This window comes from Colius striatus, chromosome 5, assembly GCF_028858725.1.
Source record: "Colius striatus isolate bColStr4 chromosome 5, bColStr4.1.hap1, whole genome shotgun sequence".
NCBI classification, from domain to species: domain Eukaryota; kingdom Metazoa; phylum Chordata; class Aves; order Coliiformes; family Coliidae; genus Colius; species Colius striatus.
Window position 1 is genome coordinate 53,636,830 of NC_084763.1, and position 16,334 is coordinate 53,653,163.

The following is a 16,334-nucleotide window of genomic DNA, read 5'->3' on the forward strand; positions in this document are numbered from 1 at the left end:
TCTTTTAAAGAGTTGGTTTAAATCCTTGAAAGAGGTCTCCCCACACTCTGTTAAACTGTACATTATCTTTTGTAATTGCAAAGTCTATATAGAGAGCAATTAAAATTGTTCCCACAAAAATTATCTTCAACAAATGGTTTTATCCTTTGATTGTTGTTCCTTTCCCACTGTGATATCTGCTTCTTTTTATGACACAAGCAACTTAAGTAGCAGTATAGAGCTTGTGTTCAAATCAGCAGAACAATGAAATGCATGGTTCCCTTCACCTAGAAATTCTTGCTTGCCTCTTCAGAAACACATTTTAAAATAACACTGTTTCTTCCAACTCATAGAATAAAGCTGTACTAAGTGCCAATGAGGAACCTCACCATCACATTTAAAACAGGCATATTGAATACACTGCCCTTCAGCTTCTGAATATCTACTACAATGGGTTGTATTCTCTTGCAACTGCCATGAAGAAGAATACAGATTAGACTCATAATTACAATATTTGGATGTTACAAGATACATCTTTGTAATGGAATGAGAACACATTGCACCTTATTAATTTTAAATAACAAGATTGTTTTTTTAAGCTTTTGAATACATTACTAAAGAAAAGTTATTTTCAAGCAACTTTTTTTTTTCTACTTGCCTCCTTTATGGATTTGAGCTTTTCTAGGAAAAATAGCTGTATGAGGATATGTCATTAGCTATACATCTACTAGACGAGTGGCCTGTTGTCATTTGTAGGTGTTTGGACTAATCCATGAAAAAACCCTCCTAATGGCTGTCAAAGGGCTCATTATTTTTATACTTCAGACAGACTTAGCCTAGGTTATGTCTTCAGATGTTGAAGACTATTGAAGTGTTTTATCTTCCAGGCTTTTGAGTTATTATAATGTCTGGAACATTTGAGAAACATTTTTTAGCTATTTATTTTCAAGGACAAAATCCATTACCATTACGAGTTAAGGCAGTCAACATGTGCATTAGGAATGAACCAGAACTTTTAATGCAGTTCGCCAAAATAATTTATATCCCAAGATTTAGTTAGAGATATTGCAGAAAGAGAAGTTCCCAGACATGTGGCAAATAAATTACACCATGATTTACACTTGAATAGTTATAATTCCCTGCATAGATACACGCAAGCACAAATAGACAAACTGACATTTACAAAGGTTTCTACTACACCTAGAAGCCGTATATTTGGTAATTGTGTTGGAATATTACTAAAATATCCAATGGCATTAAAAGACATAGCATGCACAGGGAGCTGGAATATATGCTTCTGCAATTCTACATTTTACTCAGAACCATATGATTTAAAACTTACTCTTACAGGCATTTATTTTTGACAACAAATGGAACAGTCAATTTTCAAGGAGCAAATGAATTTTCACATGTAACTGCCTAACTAAATAGTTTTTTAGTTTTAGTTGATAGAATTTCTTGGTCATCCTGAAATTGGGGAAGAAAATACCATTACTAAATAAATTGTTTATATATTCTGTACCTGCCTACATAAAAAGATAAGCAACTTAATGCAGTCCTAGTTTTTTGTTCCGTTCTTACTTTATTGGTAATTCATTTTTCTGGTGATCTGATGGTCATCCCATCAGAATGACAGTGTTGTATACTGATAGCTACCAATATCAAGGAGAAAGTGATTGTACGTGAAGGGGGAAAATGGAAAGAGGTTTTAAAAAGATTTCCTGTGGCTTTTCATAGAAATGTCTTTTGGAAGGAAAATGGTTAAAGCATTTTTGCAAGACTAGAATAATAAAAACCTCTGAGCTAGGAGGCTCATGGGAGCTCTTCTTGTTTACAAGCCAAAGAACAGAATGTCAGAATGCTGAAACACTCTGATGGAGCACATATACCTTTACAGATATCAGATATTCAAAAAAAAAAAAAAAAGGGAGTTTTAATTACCTTAATCAGAACCTGAATATATCCCGTGGCTTTTGATGACTTGAAGTACCAGAAGCTCATCACACAAGTCCCACTTGATTCTTTCCATCTGGAACTTTTCACATGGGCTTTTTCATTTTTTAGGCCTATTGCAGTGGCCTCAAGATACAGGAATTGTCCTGGAATTAAATTTTATAGTATATTACTGAAAAAAACCCCCTTAATACTTTCAAATTAGATTCCAAAACTCAAAGTAAATACATTGACATATGAAGTATACATCCACTATAGGCCTTTTACAAGTGAACCTCAGCTTAAGATAAAAAAATAACCAGATAAAATTTTTTGTGTACTTTTTACATCAGGAATAAAGTGGAAGTAGCTTAAGACTTGAATGGATCTATGTAGAGCAGTGAGAATACTTCCATATTAACCACCTGCTCTGATTATGTATCTTTGCCCAAAGCATTAGTTGCTATTTTGAGAACACATCATACAATAGTCATATCATGTTAAGACTTCATACATGAAGTTTTCTGAAAGATAATCTTCCAAACAGCAAGTCACATTGTACAAAAATTTGTGAATCAGACAGAAAACCTTCAAATACATATAAATCACTCGGTGTCCTTAATGACTCACATTACCTTTGGCCATCTGTACTCTGTAATGTATGAATATCAACTCAAAGTTATGTTATTTATTCAGAGGAAACTGAAAATATAGATGTCTACAGCTAGTATTTTCCAAAAAACACCACAGTTCTCAAGCTTTCCATTTTTACTAGTAATAGGACGTATAATAAATTCTGCAAGTTTTCAATTGGATTCTTTTCTTTTGAACAAAACCAAACTCTGTATTTCACATAAACAAAAATGTAATATAAGGAACTCATTGATAAATTATAACTGCACATCTGCTGAAGTTTGTATATTAATTTGAGAAAGAAATTTTACTTCATAAGAGGTGGAATAAAATTGGTTCATTCTAACTTTGACACTTCTCTGGTTAAGTTACAACAAAAGATATTTGTCATAATACTATGGGATGAGAAATTTGCTTTTTCCCTGAGGTAAAGCATATATTTAACAAGTGACATATATATGATTATATTTAAACTAAAGACACAGTTTGAAAATGCAAATGAATGGGTTTTTTCTTTGAAATACCATGTACATAAACACTATGAGATAAGAAAACTGTGCCATATCACAGCTTTGGCATTTGCTAGGAAGATATGGCTAGACTGGCTTGAGTGCTGGGCATGCTGATGTTTGTTAACACCTGCTTAATATCAGGCAAATGACTCCTTCTTGGAGGAAACCAAAGCAAAGCAACCCAATTCAAAAAACATCTTCAGAAGAAAACTTGGCTGACCGAGATGGCAGACAAGGAACACTCTGAAAGGCCCCTTGATCTAAATAACTAGGACCAGTGCTGTGGGACATTGTACTGTTCACAATCAGTCAAGCTTAGCTAGGAGATAACAGGACTTAATGTCACTTCATTTCAATATCAATGATACAGTTCCAGTCATAACCACATTTTCAATGTTGAAAATGGAAGTGCTAATAGAAGAGTCAGACTTAAGCGATTGCTAGATGTAAGCTCAAGATCTGTTGTTTTTTAAGTGCTGAAATGAATGCTGCAGCATTCTCTACCACAAATGACAAAATTTTAACAGCTGAGCTGAATTTTGTTTTGGTTCTCTCCCGATGAACACAATTACTAAGTGCTATCAGTACTAACAGTATGGGCAGAATCCACCTTCACTTTCGAAAATTTGACCACTTAAAATTGTCAAAAACAGGAATACATCAGAGGGAATTTCTCTGCATCTTACTTTGAGGTCAGTGAAATGCAACCAGTCTCAAAGTTTAAAAATATATGACTATATAATCTTTATGATTATTTCTGCCTGTTTCACCCTCAGTCTCCTTGGCAAGCCATCACTAGCCCCTGAGTTTCTACATATCTTCAAGGAAACTTTGGTTTTATTGGATTTTGTCCTTCAGTTGTTCATGTAAACATTCAACAAATCCTTCATCTTTGTGCAACTCTATTGTGGAATATTTCAATTTAAGATCTGCTCTGAGCTCAGTTTTGATAATATATTTACCTCAGCTAGAAGACTTACAGAGGATGAAGGCACAGATCGTGTAGCAATAAGAACAGACAATGGGTACTTTGGCCAAACAAAATGGGAGTTGCACTGACACTAACAAAGAAAGTTTATTTACTTAAATTTATTTATTTAAAATGACTTAAAATCAAACTGTGAGTAGTCACTATGAGTAACTAAACTTCCTGGAAGTAAGCTTAAGCTCTTGAGAAGCAGAATCCAGTTATCTCAGCGCTGAGCTAACTTACCCTTGTAAGCTGACCAAATGCCTCTCTCCTGGCAAGTGACAAATTATCTTGCTTGACTCATACAGCAATACTTAAAGAAGAAACAACTGAGAATTATTTTTTCCTAATTTAAAGTAATTTTGCAACAGTAATTAATATCTTGATACCGTTACACACTTAGTTTATTAAAATGACACCCTGATTAGTCATGTTAGAACTCCCCTGCTGCTGGTGAAGGGATGTATGAGAAACTCTGTGAAGACAATTAAATCTTGTTCGTGAACTGACAACATACCAGTTATATTTCCAAGCGTGTGGTCCATGGGAGGTCTGAGACTTTGAGGCGAGCTGACCCCTAGCACCCAGTTAAAATTGTCTGCCAGCGAATTTTGCCAACCACATCTGCCATTCTCAAAGGTGCAGGAAGTTCCACATTCACCCTCATCTGTATTATCCCCACAGTTGTCTTCAAAATCACAGCTTTGTTCTGGTCTGTAACATTTGCCATTCTGACATTGCCAATAGCCATGTGAGCAGGAGCCTGAAAAGAGAAGAATAGGGGTGTCCTGGTGAATCACACTGCCATGCATCCCAGTGAGGTTACTGGAAGGTTACATCTCAGAGAGTTTTATATTTAGCAGGAGGAGGGTGGTCCAGAGCAGTTTTATTAAAAGCCTTTGGTTCCCCTGAAGTGCCAATCCATTATCAGTTTATTTCTTTTGTATTTTGTCAAGAGATTGCCTAAATAAATGACTATTTTCCTTTGAGGGCAAATTCCAGCCAGGCATTCCTTCACTAACAAAGCTTTCTAGTCTGACTTAATTGCTGACAGTCTCTTTTTCATTTGATGTAGTCTTAAACCATTTCACTTTAGCTGCAGAATTCAGCTTAGTTTAGCAGCACCAATTTGGAAGAAAAACCTTTTCTATTTAAACTACAGAGGTTTGCCTTTTAATAGATTTCTTTTATACTTTTTGCAGACAAGTTCAGTGGGTTGATGCTGTCCTTTTTGTGCAGTATTCCTGGCACTACTGAGGGATAATTCTGCTATTGTACAGACTGAAAATTGGAGGACTCATTTCACAGGATCCATTTCCAAGCTTTGTGTTTTCACTTCAGATCAGTTTCTGCAGTGCTTTGGATAAAAAAGCGACCCCTTCAGTATATTCTCTAATCAGCAAGGGAATACAGAATACTGAAATGAACCCCCTCCCATTTCCTTTGTCCATTCTGCTCTGCTGGAAAGAAACACATAAGCATAATTTTATTTGAGTATCACTATATTAGTTCATCAGACATAAAAATAAAATCTACACACGTATGAAAGCCATACAAATATGGGAAGAATCTGAGTAAATTGACACTGAAAGTCACCTGGTATTAAAACTATGTTTTCATTACCACTACCTTAAAGGAGAACAAGATGCAGCTAAATGAAATTCATGTAAGGCTGAATAATAGCTTATTTGTTAACATGAAGAAAACGAGTTATGTGGTGTTCAGTTGGTGTGTTGGCAACCTCCATCCCTAGGACTTTGTTTATGCCAGACTCTAAATTACAAAGGTCTCAAACTAAGTGAAAAAGCCTTGGAGCACTTCTTTGCTGTAAGCTTTGGGTAAAGTGAAAATGAGCTGTGAATTGCTAGATGTTAGTTAAAGAAATTAGATATTAGCCCCTCTTTTTAAAGTAAAAAATCTTTACACATACTTCTTAAAAAGAAATAAATATTTAAAATAAACATCAAAATATCATTACAATATCTAGCAAGTTCTCCAGGGAAATGATTCCTTTTAAATTCCTGATTTCCCAGTAACATACTTATTTCCCAGATACATACTTTTATAAGTATGTATCATATTTACACTAGAGTCCTGTGTATGATTTGCCTTTTAGCAGTTGCCAGAAGCAAGCCTCAATGAGACTGATAATGACTTCGAAAGCCAGGAAAATCAGGCAAAATATCCAGAGCAAGAGACAAGGAAAATGGGTAGGCTCTGCTGAGAAGAAAAAGAAAAAAATATTTGAAGTTAATGGTTACAAGTTTATGAAAACATCAGTGTGATTTTTGTTAGTACATAATCTCTGAACATGGTCCCAGCCAAAAGAATGGAGTAATTATGTACCAGTCAGTGTCTACTTATTGTAACCTGAAAGACAACTGGAGCCTGTCAGTAACTTCTCATCTCTATCAATCTGCTTCAAAATTTCAGTCACCTGTGTTATTTCCCAAAGTGCAACAGAGATTTGTTTAAAAATTTCTGCCTCATTTAAGTGGCATCTATATTTAGGAGCAAGTTATTATAACCTTACATTCCTTTTGTGTAATTGCACTAAAAATTGAAACAAACAAAAAAATTTGTTGTCAGAAAACTAGGAATTTAAATTTTAGTACGTAGTCCATGCTTGGAAATACTTTTCCTTTCTGTGACTGTGATAAATAATTACAATAACTATTGCATTTTGAGATCCCTTTGTAGCATTGCTTCCAGTTTCAGGTTGGAGAAAAAAAGTGGAGTTGATAAGTGGAAGTCTTTGTTTTCTGAGGAAAAGCAAAAAAATCCATCTTGAATCCTGGCATGAATGAATCTTTTCAAGCATGTGTAATGAATGATATTACACTGTCTAACTGAGTCTGTAACGTGACTTGCTTCTGGATTTACTTCTGTAGTATGTTTGCTCTTTAAATGACATATCTGTAAAAAAACCCCAAACATCTAGAAGAAAAATGAGGTTTTGAGCTCTTTTCCTTTTCTTCTTTACGTTTTCTCTACCCTAACAGTCCAAAGTCTGTTATATAGATGCTTTTGGCTAAAATAGGGATATTTCATTGAGAAGAACTTCTCCTTAGCAAAGCTTTTTCCTCCAAGCAGTGTTACTGAAAGATTTTTAGCAGGTAGACTTTTTATCCTGTATGGCAACTGTATCAATGCACTAGGCTGCAGTAGGCTCAAAGAAGCTGTCACTGGCTTTCGGATCAATAATCTCTGAATGAAGGAAGATTTACACAACAGAGGAAAAGTGCTGCAGCAGTTAATAAAAGGTTTGCTTTATATACCCTGAGTAAAATCAAGCAAACTCTGGCAACAATGATTATGTTCTTAAAGAAGTAATTCTACGGCCTGTGTCACCTCAGGACTTTTCTATGAAACAGCTAATTTTTTATATAATTTCATATCACAGTAATAAATTTATTGCTTGTTTAGCTCCTCTCTGAAAAGAAATTAAAATAACATTTTCAATCCTCTAACATTAATTAACTTCATTAATTTATAAGTTGATACACAAGCACCTTCTTATTTACTCTTTTCTTTCACTTTAACAGATGGATGTATTTGAGAAGGACTTGCTTTTTTGTACTATCCCTTAGAAGATTTAAAGATCTCCAAATGATCTTCCTACATCTCTTCAGAAACACTTACTTAGACCTAAAGCTATTTTTTTTGTCACACACATTTTTTATTGCTTGCTTCTTCCATGATATTTGGTTTGCCTTTCATTTCAGGATAAACATCCTTCATCCTTTCCTTTTGAAAGCCATAGGGAGTTAAAAAGAAATAATTGAATGACACATATGACTTTAATGTTAAAATCCATTGTAAGTTCTCATCAAGTGTTTGGACTCATATCTGACTATGCAATCATTTAATTTTCTCTCAATATTGATGAAAAGAAACTGTGTCGTATTTGCTTGGATTGATCATGACAGATTTCTAAAGAAATTGTCTGATTACTTGCTTATATTGAGTGACCAAATGGAGATCAATTAATGTAATTTATAAGAGATAAGCTTAAGAAACAGCTTGATCATGTTCTGTAATTACCTGTAAGAAGACAAGCAGTGATAGTTGAAAACCCCAATCTAGTAGAAAAGATGAAATTAGTGCAGCTGGAATTAAAATAAAATTATTGAGTAACTAACCATTGAACAGATAACCAAAGACTGTTATAAATACTCTATTGGTTAAGTGCTTTAAATAGAGACTGATTTTTCCCCAAGAGATACCCTGTAGTTTAACTTCAAATTATTCGATAAATAGGGAAAAATTTAGATAAACATCTGGTTTGTGTTATCCAGGTTAAATTACACATTCATAGAAGAGCCTTTTTTAAAAATACAAGTGTAGTTGCAAAACTTCATTTGCTTATATGATTATGAGATTTTGTAACAGATAAACTAGATGTTTATCCTTGTCTATGATAGCTACAAAGTAGAGATGAAAATCTCCAATTTCTCAATTTGATTCCAGTCTTCTTGAATGTAATATTTTAAATATCTCTGCTTGTTGGAAATAAATTCAGTACAATTATTAAAAATAAATAAGATCAGGTCTTCTAGAAAAATTGCAAAAACTATTATTGTATTTGGGATTGCACTAGTTACAATGCTACTAATAAACATTTAAAGCTTAATTCTAATAATTTAAACTTGATCCTCTTTCAGTTCCTACTTTGTATCAATATTGATTTAAAATCACCAGCAAGCTAATTCATGTTTAAAATGACAGGAAAAAAACCTGATTATAACAATATTTCAAAAGTTGTTAACCATTTCCTGCTTAAACTTATTATGTGTAATGGTATTATCAGCTCTGGTTTTTATTTCTAAATACAACCAAATTAATTGGACATCTTATAGTTCTCAAACATATCAGAGTAACACATCAGTGGCTTGAAAAGCTAGATTTGCTTCAAAATATTTTCAAAACACTCTATTGACATTCACTTAGCTCAAAGTATACCTATTCTTAAATCAGAGCTACAATTCCTGTAAAATCATAATCTGGTATAGAGGTGAGAGTAATTAAACAGCAGGCTAAGAGTTTGACATCACAGGGATAGGGACTCTAGATAATTTAGATCTCTGAGTTTGTCCTTGCAACTCCATTATGATTCTTGCTCTGAGCTGACATTACTGCATGACTGAATTGTATTGCATCCTTAAAAAAAAACCCTAATTGTTAACAAGAGCCTCTTTTCTCTGGTATCTCACTATAGCACAACCCAAGAATAAAGATTAAAGTGCTTTCATCACACTTGACGATGCATTGTACTACCAGCTTTGTACAGGAATGTGTAAAGTTCATTTCATTTCAAAAGTAAAGTGTTGGAAATAAGAAGGATTTTAAAAGATTTTCAGAAGTTGAAGTGTTAGAAAAAAACATGATGGCTTACAAACTACTACACATTTTCTGTCTTTTCTTTGTAAGCTAGTCCGTTTTTTCTAGGACCGAGTGCAAACATTCGGATTTTTAGCTTTGCAAACCTCTCAAGTACCTTGATACATTGATTTGCATTCTGAGTAACTGAAAGCTTAAAGAACAACAGCTTGAGATCATTTGCAAAAGTGGCTTTGAGGAGAAAAAGTTTCTCCCATGCCAAAGAGATGATTAAGGCTTCTCCAACAACCAAAACTTCCTCAATTGATTTCTTATCTTGTCCATTTCTACATACAAACACAAGAGAAGTAATCACTTCTCTTTTAGAGAATACTTTTAGAAAATGTTTGTCTGGCAAACTAAGGCATGAAAAAAAGACATGGCTTAAGAAGTAAAAGTATAAAACAGTCACTGAGTGATTGTATAATGTGTTCACAAGACCTCATACATCTTTTCCAGGCACTAGCATTGTGTTTGACAAGTGATACACTGAGAAATGTGTTTAAATTGGCTGTTCACTATTTAATGGGAAGGTAACAAATTATGTATAGCTATTACCAGTTGGGGTTCTGTACTATTTATGAATGTCAATCTATTCTCTTAAGTCACTATCCAACAATACAAATATAAATGACAGAAGAAATTGCTCTTCAAGATTCTCAGTTATGTACAGATAAGATGAAAGAGCTGCAGGAAGCATAATTTGCATAGAATTTCTATAAACAGTTAAAACATTTAAACACAGATATGTTTAAACTCTTTAGCCATACCTGAGTAAGAGTCAGGTTTAGGAGAAACTGAAAAAGTCCAAAACTGGTTAAAATGAATCTCATAACCCCTATGAGTCCTTCATCTCACTGCTTGGTAGGAATAAGGTTCAGGATTACTGTATTTATTATATGATATTAAAAAACTTTCTATCTAGACAGATGTCTAGTGAGATGAAGAGCATATGACTATTAAAAGATTTTATTGATGTCTTGAACAGTCTTCCACAGATCTTTGAGCCTCCACTGGAAAGGTCAATAGGAAAATGAAAAATGTGTGATGCTTAGAAAAGAAAGAGAGCAACAAACTCTTCAATCACTCAGTATCCCAAAGAAACATAGCTTTTAACATGTTCAGCTTTTCCCTTTCCTCTGTATTACAGTCATATACATTCTCTGACAATTAACTGTACCTCAACTCAGCATGCATTCACAGTTAGCAGCACTCTTTTGAGGCAAGCAGATAGTAGCACATAAGTTTAGCAAGTGACTGAACAAGGAAACAGCAGAACAGCTTATGGCTGAAATGAGAGCCCTGATGAAATTGTTTCATCTCACTTCATAGAAACCTGGGTTTTAAAAGATATTGCTCAAATCACTAGGCCTAGTTCATTTTTATGAAAGGCAGTGACCTCAAGCAATCCTCTGCCTTCAATATAATCAGTAACTTTCTCCATTGCTGCTACCAAAAGGTTATTTTCCAGTTTTCAGATAAGGGATCCTTTTAGCATCTATCCTAAATTTATTCATGACCAGTTCAGACACACTGATGTGTATGCAAGCTCTGTCATTCAGGTAAGGGAAGGTAAGGGAATCACAGAAGAAAATACAAACAGATCTAAAACCCAAACCCCAGCACCACTCAAACCCCTCATATTTACTTGGCCCAAACCTTCATTTCCAAGTCCAACAGAAGCTAAGTTCTTTCTCACATGAATGTTTTGAAGCCTAGCCACACAGCACTGGACCACTCCAAAATCAAACATAATTTTGTATGTGTGGTTGTGACAAAATAATGAGAAAGATGTTTCCTGTTGCTTTTCTGCTTTGTAATTTGAAGCTGGACATCCAAATTCAAGATCTTTGCAAAATCTAAAATAGATCTCTCAAGTTCATAGATCATGTTTCACGTGCACTAGAAAGCAGGAGAGTGCCCTGGCTAATCAAGTTCACTCATTAGCAATTTTAGCTCTTAGAACTCTTTATCTCCACTAAGATGCAAATCTTGCCTCAAAATTCAGAGTTTTAATCTTGGGTTGTACTCTGGCTTCATTACTAGAATGACTTTTTGACCAATGTCTAGCATTTACTTGGAAGTTATCATCTTGGGTATTTACATTTGGGTGCTTGTGTACATCTCCTAAAAGTTATTACACAGAATCACATGAGCATCCTTCACAGAAATTTATCCAAAAAGTTATAGGATGTGTATGAATAAATCGCTGTCCCTGACTGGCACAACAGCAATAGCTCTGCTATAGAAAGGATGTTTTCCTCCTTGTATGCAGAGAGAGGCAAGGTTTGTGCTTAAAATAGCATTTGTTAAAGATTTGTTATCCTATTGCAAAAAAGTTAAGAATAACAATAAAGTTTCTCTCTTGGATACTGAATCTTAGTTGCCATGTTAGCTACTATTTATTCCTGATTACTAGGTCACTAGATCTATCATCCTAATTAGGTTTTATATATCCCACTAAAACATTTATTGAAGAGTGATGAGTAAGACATAAGTGGGTTTAAAAGCTTATGATCAAACCCATGCTTGAGTTTATCATAACGCAATAATCATAACTTGCTATTGATATTGTCACTTGAAAGGGAACTAGTGTAGCTCTTATGTGTTTTCTCAGTTGTGGAAGACTTTCTTCAGAACAGAGGTTCTGCTGGCATAGAGCCTTTGTGGGTGTGTGCTGTTTTTCTTGCAGAGGCGTGGAAAATGCCAGAATATCACAAGAAGAGATATTTCAGCCATGTTTCTCAAGTTTATAGTCTTAAACAGTTTGAAAATTAGAAGGTAGTATTTGCTTTAGGACTGTAAAGTGATTTTATATATAAATATGCATTACTATATATATTATATATATATATATAAAATATTTCAACTAAACAATCCAGATTAATTAATACTGAAATTCAAAAACTAATCTTTCAATCATTTTTTGGGTCATCTATTCTATGATAATTTATCACAGTATAAAATGAGTGTTTCACCTTTCTCTCTCAATTCCCTATCACATGCGCTTCATGGAAGTATGTTGTTAGAACTCTTCAGAAAACTAGGATTATTCTCACAGAAAAAATAATTACATTGATTTTCTGGGTCTCAATCACTGAAATTTATATAAATTTTCTTCTGATGTAACACTTTGTCTTACCAATTCATCTTCAAATTCATTGTATAGAATAGATTATTTTTTTTTTAGAAAATCATCTGAAATTATTTTTCATTGTGCTAATAAAACACCTTTTTATATCACACCTTTAAATGCTTGTGCATTCTCCATCTGATCACACAAAGTGCTACAGGATGAAGTTTAACAAAATATGTGGTTACAAACTGTATTGTTCTACACATGTAAGCACACATTCAAATAGGGGAAAGACCTAAGGAGTCAAAAAACAAGTAGAATTTAAGCAGCAGAATGATGGAAACTACTTAGTCTGTTTGAAAAACAATTCAGGTTTTCCTTACAACCCCATATAACTGTGAATAGATCAGTAAAAACCAGATGGTAAAAGGAAACTGCAAAATATCATATCCCACACTACTGCAAAGGTACCTATTAGAAGACAGACATTTTGTTATTGTTGTGCTGGCAGCAGACCTTGCTGGCAGCAGACATTGTAAACTTAATTGTGCCTTATGGAATGACATTTCATACAAATATTAGCTTGGAAAGCTTTCTGTCATTCAAGGAAAATTCTAGTCTTTGTCAAAATATGTAAATTATGTTTACATATCCTTAAGTTGAGCTGTAATAGCATCAAAGCAAAGATGTCATATAGAAAGTCTTATGCATCTAGTTTATAAAAGCTTTTATCAAGATAAAAAAATTTGTGTACTAGGTGTCTGTAAAAATTAGCAGTGCTGGATAAAAACCTCAGAATACAAGAGTCTATCATTAGTTCAAAGTATACACAGACTAAACAAGAAAGCATATTTCAAGGCCTTCTCCTATAACAGCTATGAATTATTTCTAATTTCTTAATTTGTAGTGTTTTGAAGGCAATATTCTGACCTTTCAGATTTTCCTTTGAAGCTGACCTGGTATCACTCATCATCTTCAACCTGTGCTGTGAAACTTTTGCAAAGTAATACTAGAGGCATTAGTTTATATAATATTACTTGTCAGAGACCATTCAGAGTCTAATGTCTTGAATCTAAATTAATGTCTCCTTAATGTCTCAGCCTTGAATACCTGCAGTATCCAGGCATACAAGAATTTTACTGTAGTTCCATACACAAAAATGCCAATGACAACAAATGGAGAGGCTGAAGGCCTGAGGTGACACTTTGTGAGAGCAGATGAAAGACATGAGACTATTTCAAAGGGAGAAGATTTAGAATAGAATGGAAGGATCTAATGAAGACAGAAGCTCATCTCTGCAAGGTGAATACAAGAGGGAAATGATAATACAGCCATCGAGAATGGCAGGTTGCAGTCACTAAATGTGGCCAGAAGCAGAAGTCATAGGAGAGGACATCATGCAACACAGTCCCACAATAACTGCTTAGTCTAAAGTTAAAGTGTGTGTCACATGCCATTAATAAGATATTGCACCAGTATTATGGGAAACATTCCATATCTTCCAGCACTCTGAGGCTGTCAACATCACTTGGCAGTCATTTCTGCTTAAGCTAGCAGTAGAGCAAATCAGACCACATTTCTGATAAAGCAAATCTAAACCAACCTGTAGGAGATGATGAAAATAAAACTATGTAAAAAAGAGTTCTAAAATAAAAACTTAGATGGTATTTAGCTCACAAAGCAATATATACCTCTAGGTTTACATGTAGGCAAGTGTCTAGGTTGCCATTAAAACTGTTGGAGGTCTGGACAGTAACAATCATTACTTTAAAGAGTGATCACATCATGCTACAATAAAACTTTATTTGATTGCCCATACACATAGTATTGGAAAATATGTAAAGGGCACACACTTTCCATACATCCTGTTACACACCTGTCAGCACTGTAGGAATTTCTGACACCCTACTGCATCAGAAACAACAACAAATGCCTTTATATGGGCAATTCAGTTTTGTCAAGTGACTGGGAGGTAAAACAGTATAGTACATCGTTTGTAGTTGGAATTTAGATAATTGACAAATCTTGGCATCTAATTTGCATCTCAACTTGGAGATGAATCCCACTCTAAATATGTCAAGTCTTAGATAAGTCTGATAAAATTTGGACGTACTTTACCTAAATATTCCTCACGCTCATTATAAAGGTTTTATTTACCTGTCCTGTTCCCTCCAAATTATTTTGTTGTTCAGATACCTAAAAATACAGCATAGGAACAATAACTTCTTTCCTCAAACAAAGAAACATTTACTAAAACAGACAGGTGCAGAAAAGAATCTTTGTTCTCTCCAGTTCACCAACATATTCACTCTCTGGTCTAATTGAAGAGGAAAATTTGCTAGTTGTTTTTTCCATAAGCTTGGTGAAGATCATGCAGCCTCAGTCAGTAACCTCCCATAATTTTTTCTTGAGGGCAACCTCTGTGATTACTAGTGACACAACCTTTGCTTATCTTTTGGATAGTCAGAAGCTTCCACAGATCAAATAACCACTCTTTTTGAGTTTTCATTTCTTCAATCTCTTCTCCTTGTGTGAGACATGAAAGATGATCAGATTTCTAAGCATAAAGTGAGTGTGGTCCTTTAGCATTCAAGAGTGATTTGTACATTTTTACAGTTAGCAGTCTTTTTTACCACTTATTTGGTTATTAACTTTTTTAATCCTACCACTAAACAGCAATCCAGGCATATCTTGTGAAAGCTACAATATCATTCTACTTGGTAGGTATATTCTGGTGAAAAGTTTGAGAACGAAGTCAATCACAGAATGAAAATAAAGCTGTGCAGTGAATTGCCTCAAATCTTCTTTGATACAAAGTACAAAATATGAACTGAGCTTTCAAATAAAATTTATGTATATCTTATGCAAAACTATGGTTTTCTGTACCTGATGTATAGCACATTGAAAATGTAAACACTGCAACTAGGAAATCAAGATGCGGTCCAAAGTGACTGCTGGTCAGTATGTGCTGAAAAGCCACTGCAAATTGAACTTGTTTCCTACATTTACAGAGGCAGAGAAAAGGCACAAGCAGATGCCTCCAGTCTTAAGAACATATGGAGATTTTGTTCCAGGATGTCCAGACAATTAAATGCTGAGGAAAGTTATGTCATACTAAAGGGAAAGTAGGACTAGGTATTGTGATATATAACATTCTTTTAAAATCACTTTTGCTGTTGCAATACTTCACAGTGAAAATACTATTTCTTAGAATGCTCTGCAGTGTTATTTCTCTACTTTAGATGTGTAAGAAATAAAGTACCAATTGTACTTAAATATCAGTGCAATGCTTAAAAATGGAAAAGGAAACAAAACTTTAGGATTTATCAAGACAGAGAGCAAAGAAAATGGTAGAATATCATTCCACTGTTCACTCATTTCCTAAATACTCTATGTAGACCTGATTTTATAATCTGAAAAAGTACATTTTTTTAAAAGTCAGAGTAAGATAAACATATGGAATAGTTTTCATGTAAGAAATAAGCTTAAGGATGGCTGTACAGAGATCAATATGGAGCAGGTGAGTTTTCCTGTTGTTCACTACCATTCTCAGTAAAAGATATTACCAAACAGGAGATGTGAAAAGAGTCACCTTCTTTGCAAGTGGCAGACTTGTACAACTTGCTGCCAAAAATGAAGGAAACATTCCTTTCAGGTCCCAAGAAAAGGAAATATATGTCCAAATATAGCAGAGGAAATATATTATCCAGCTATAAAAACATGCATTATTATAAATTCTTCATTGTCCTATTATGAAAAGATACCTCAAGAGCTGTCAATCTTTTCCTTAGAGAGAAAATATTTCAACTTCCATAGCAGTTATTTTCTCTAGTTGGAGACAAGAAAGAAGCAG

General features: G+C 34.2%; 1 protein-coding gene across 1 annotated transcript in view; it reads right to left on the bottom strand.

Moving 5' to 3' along the window:
• MALRD1 (MAM and LDL receptor class A domain containing 1) overlaps positions 1 to 16,334 on the bottom strand; it is a 222,189-nt gene that overhangs the window by 96,743 nt on the left and 109,112 nt on the right. Inside the window, exons 26-27 of the mRNA XM_061997419.1 lie at positions 4,544 to 4,789; positions 1,921 to 2,078 (exon numbers count right to left, since the gene is read on the bottom strand). Coding sequence (XP_061853403.1) covers positions 1,921 to 2,078; positions 4,544 to 4,789 — 404 coding nt within the window. The remainder of the gene's footprint in view (positions 1 to 1,920; positions 2,079 to 4,543; positions 4,790 to 16,334) is intronic.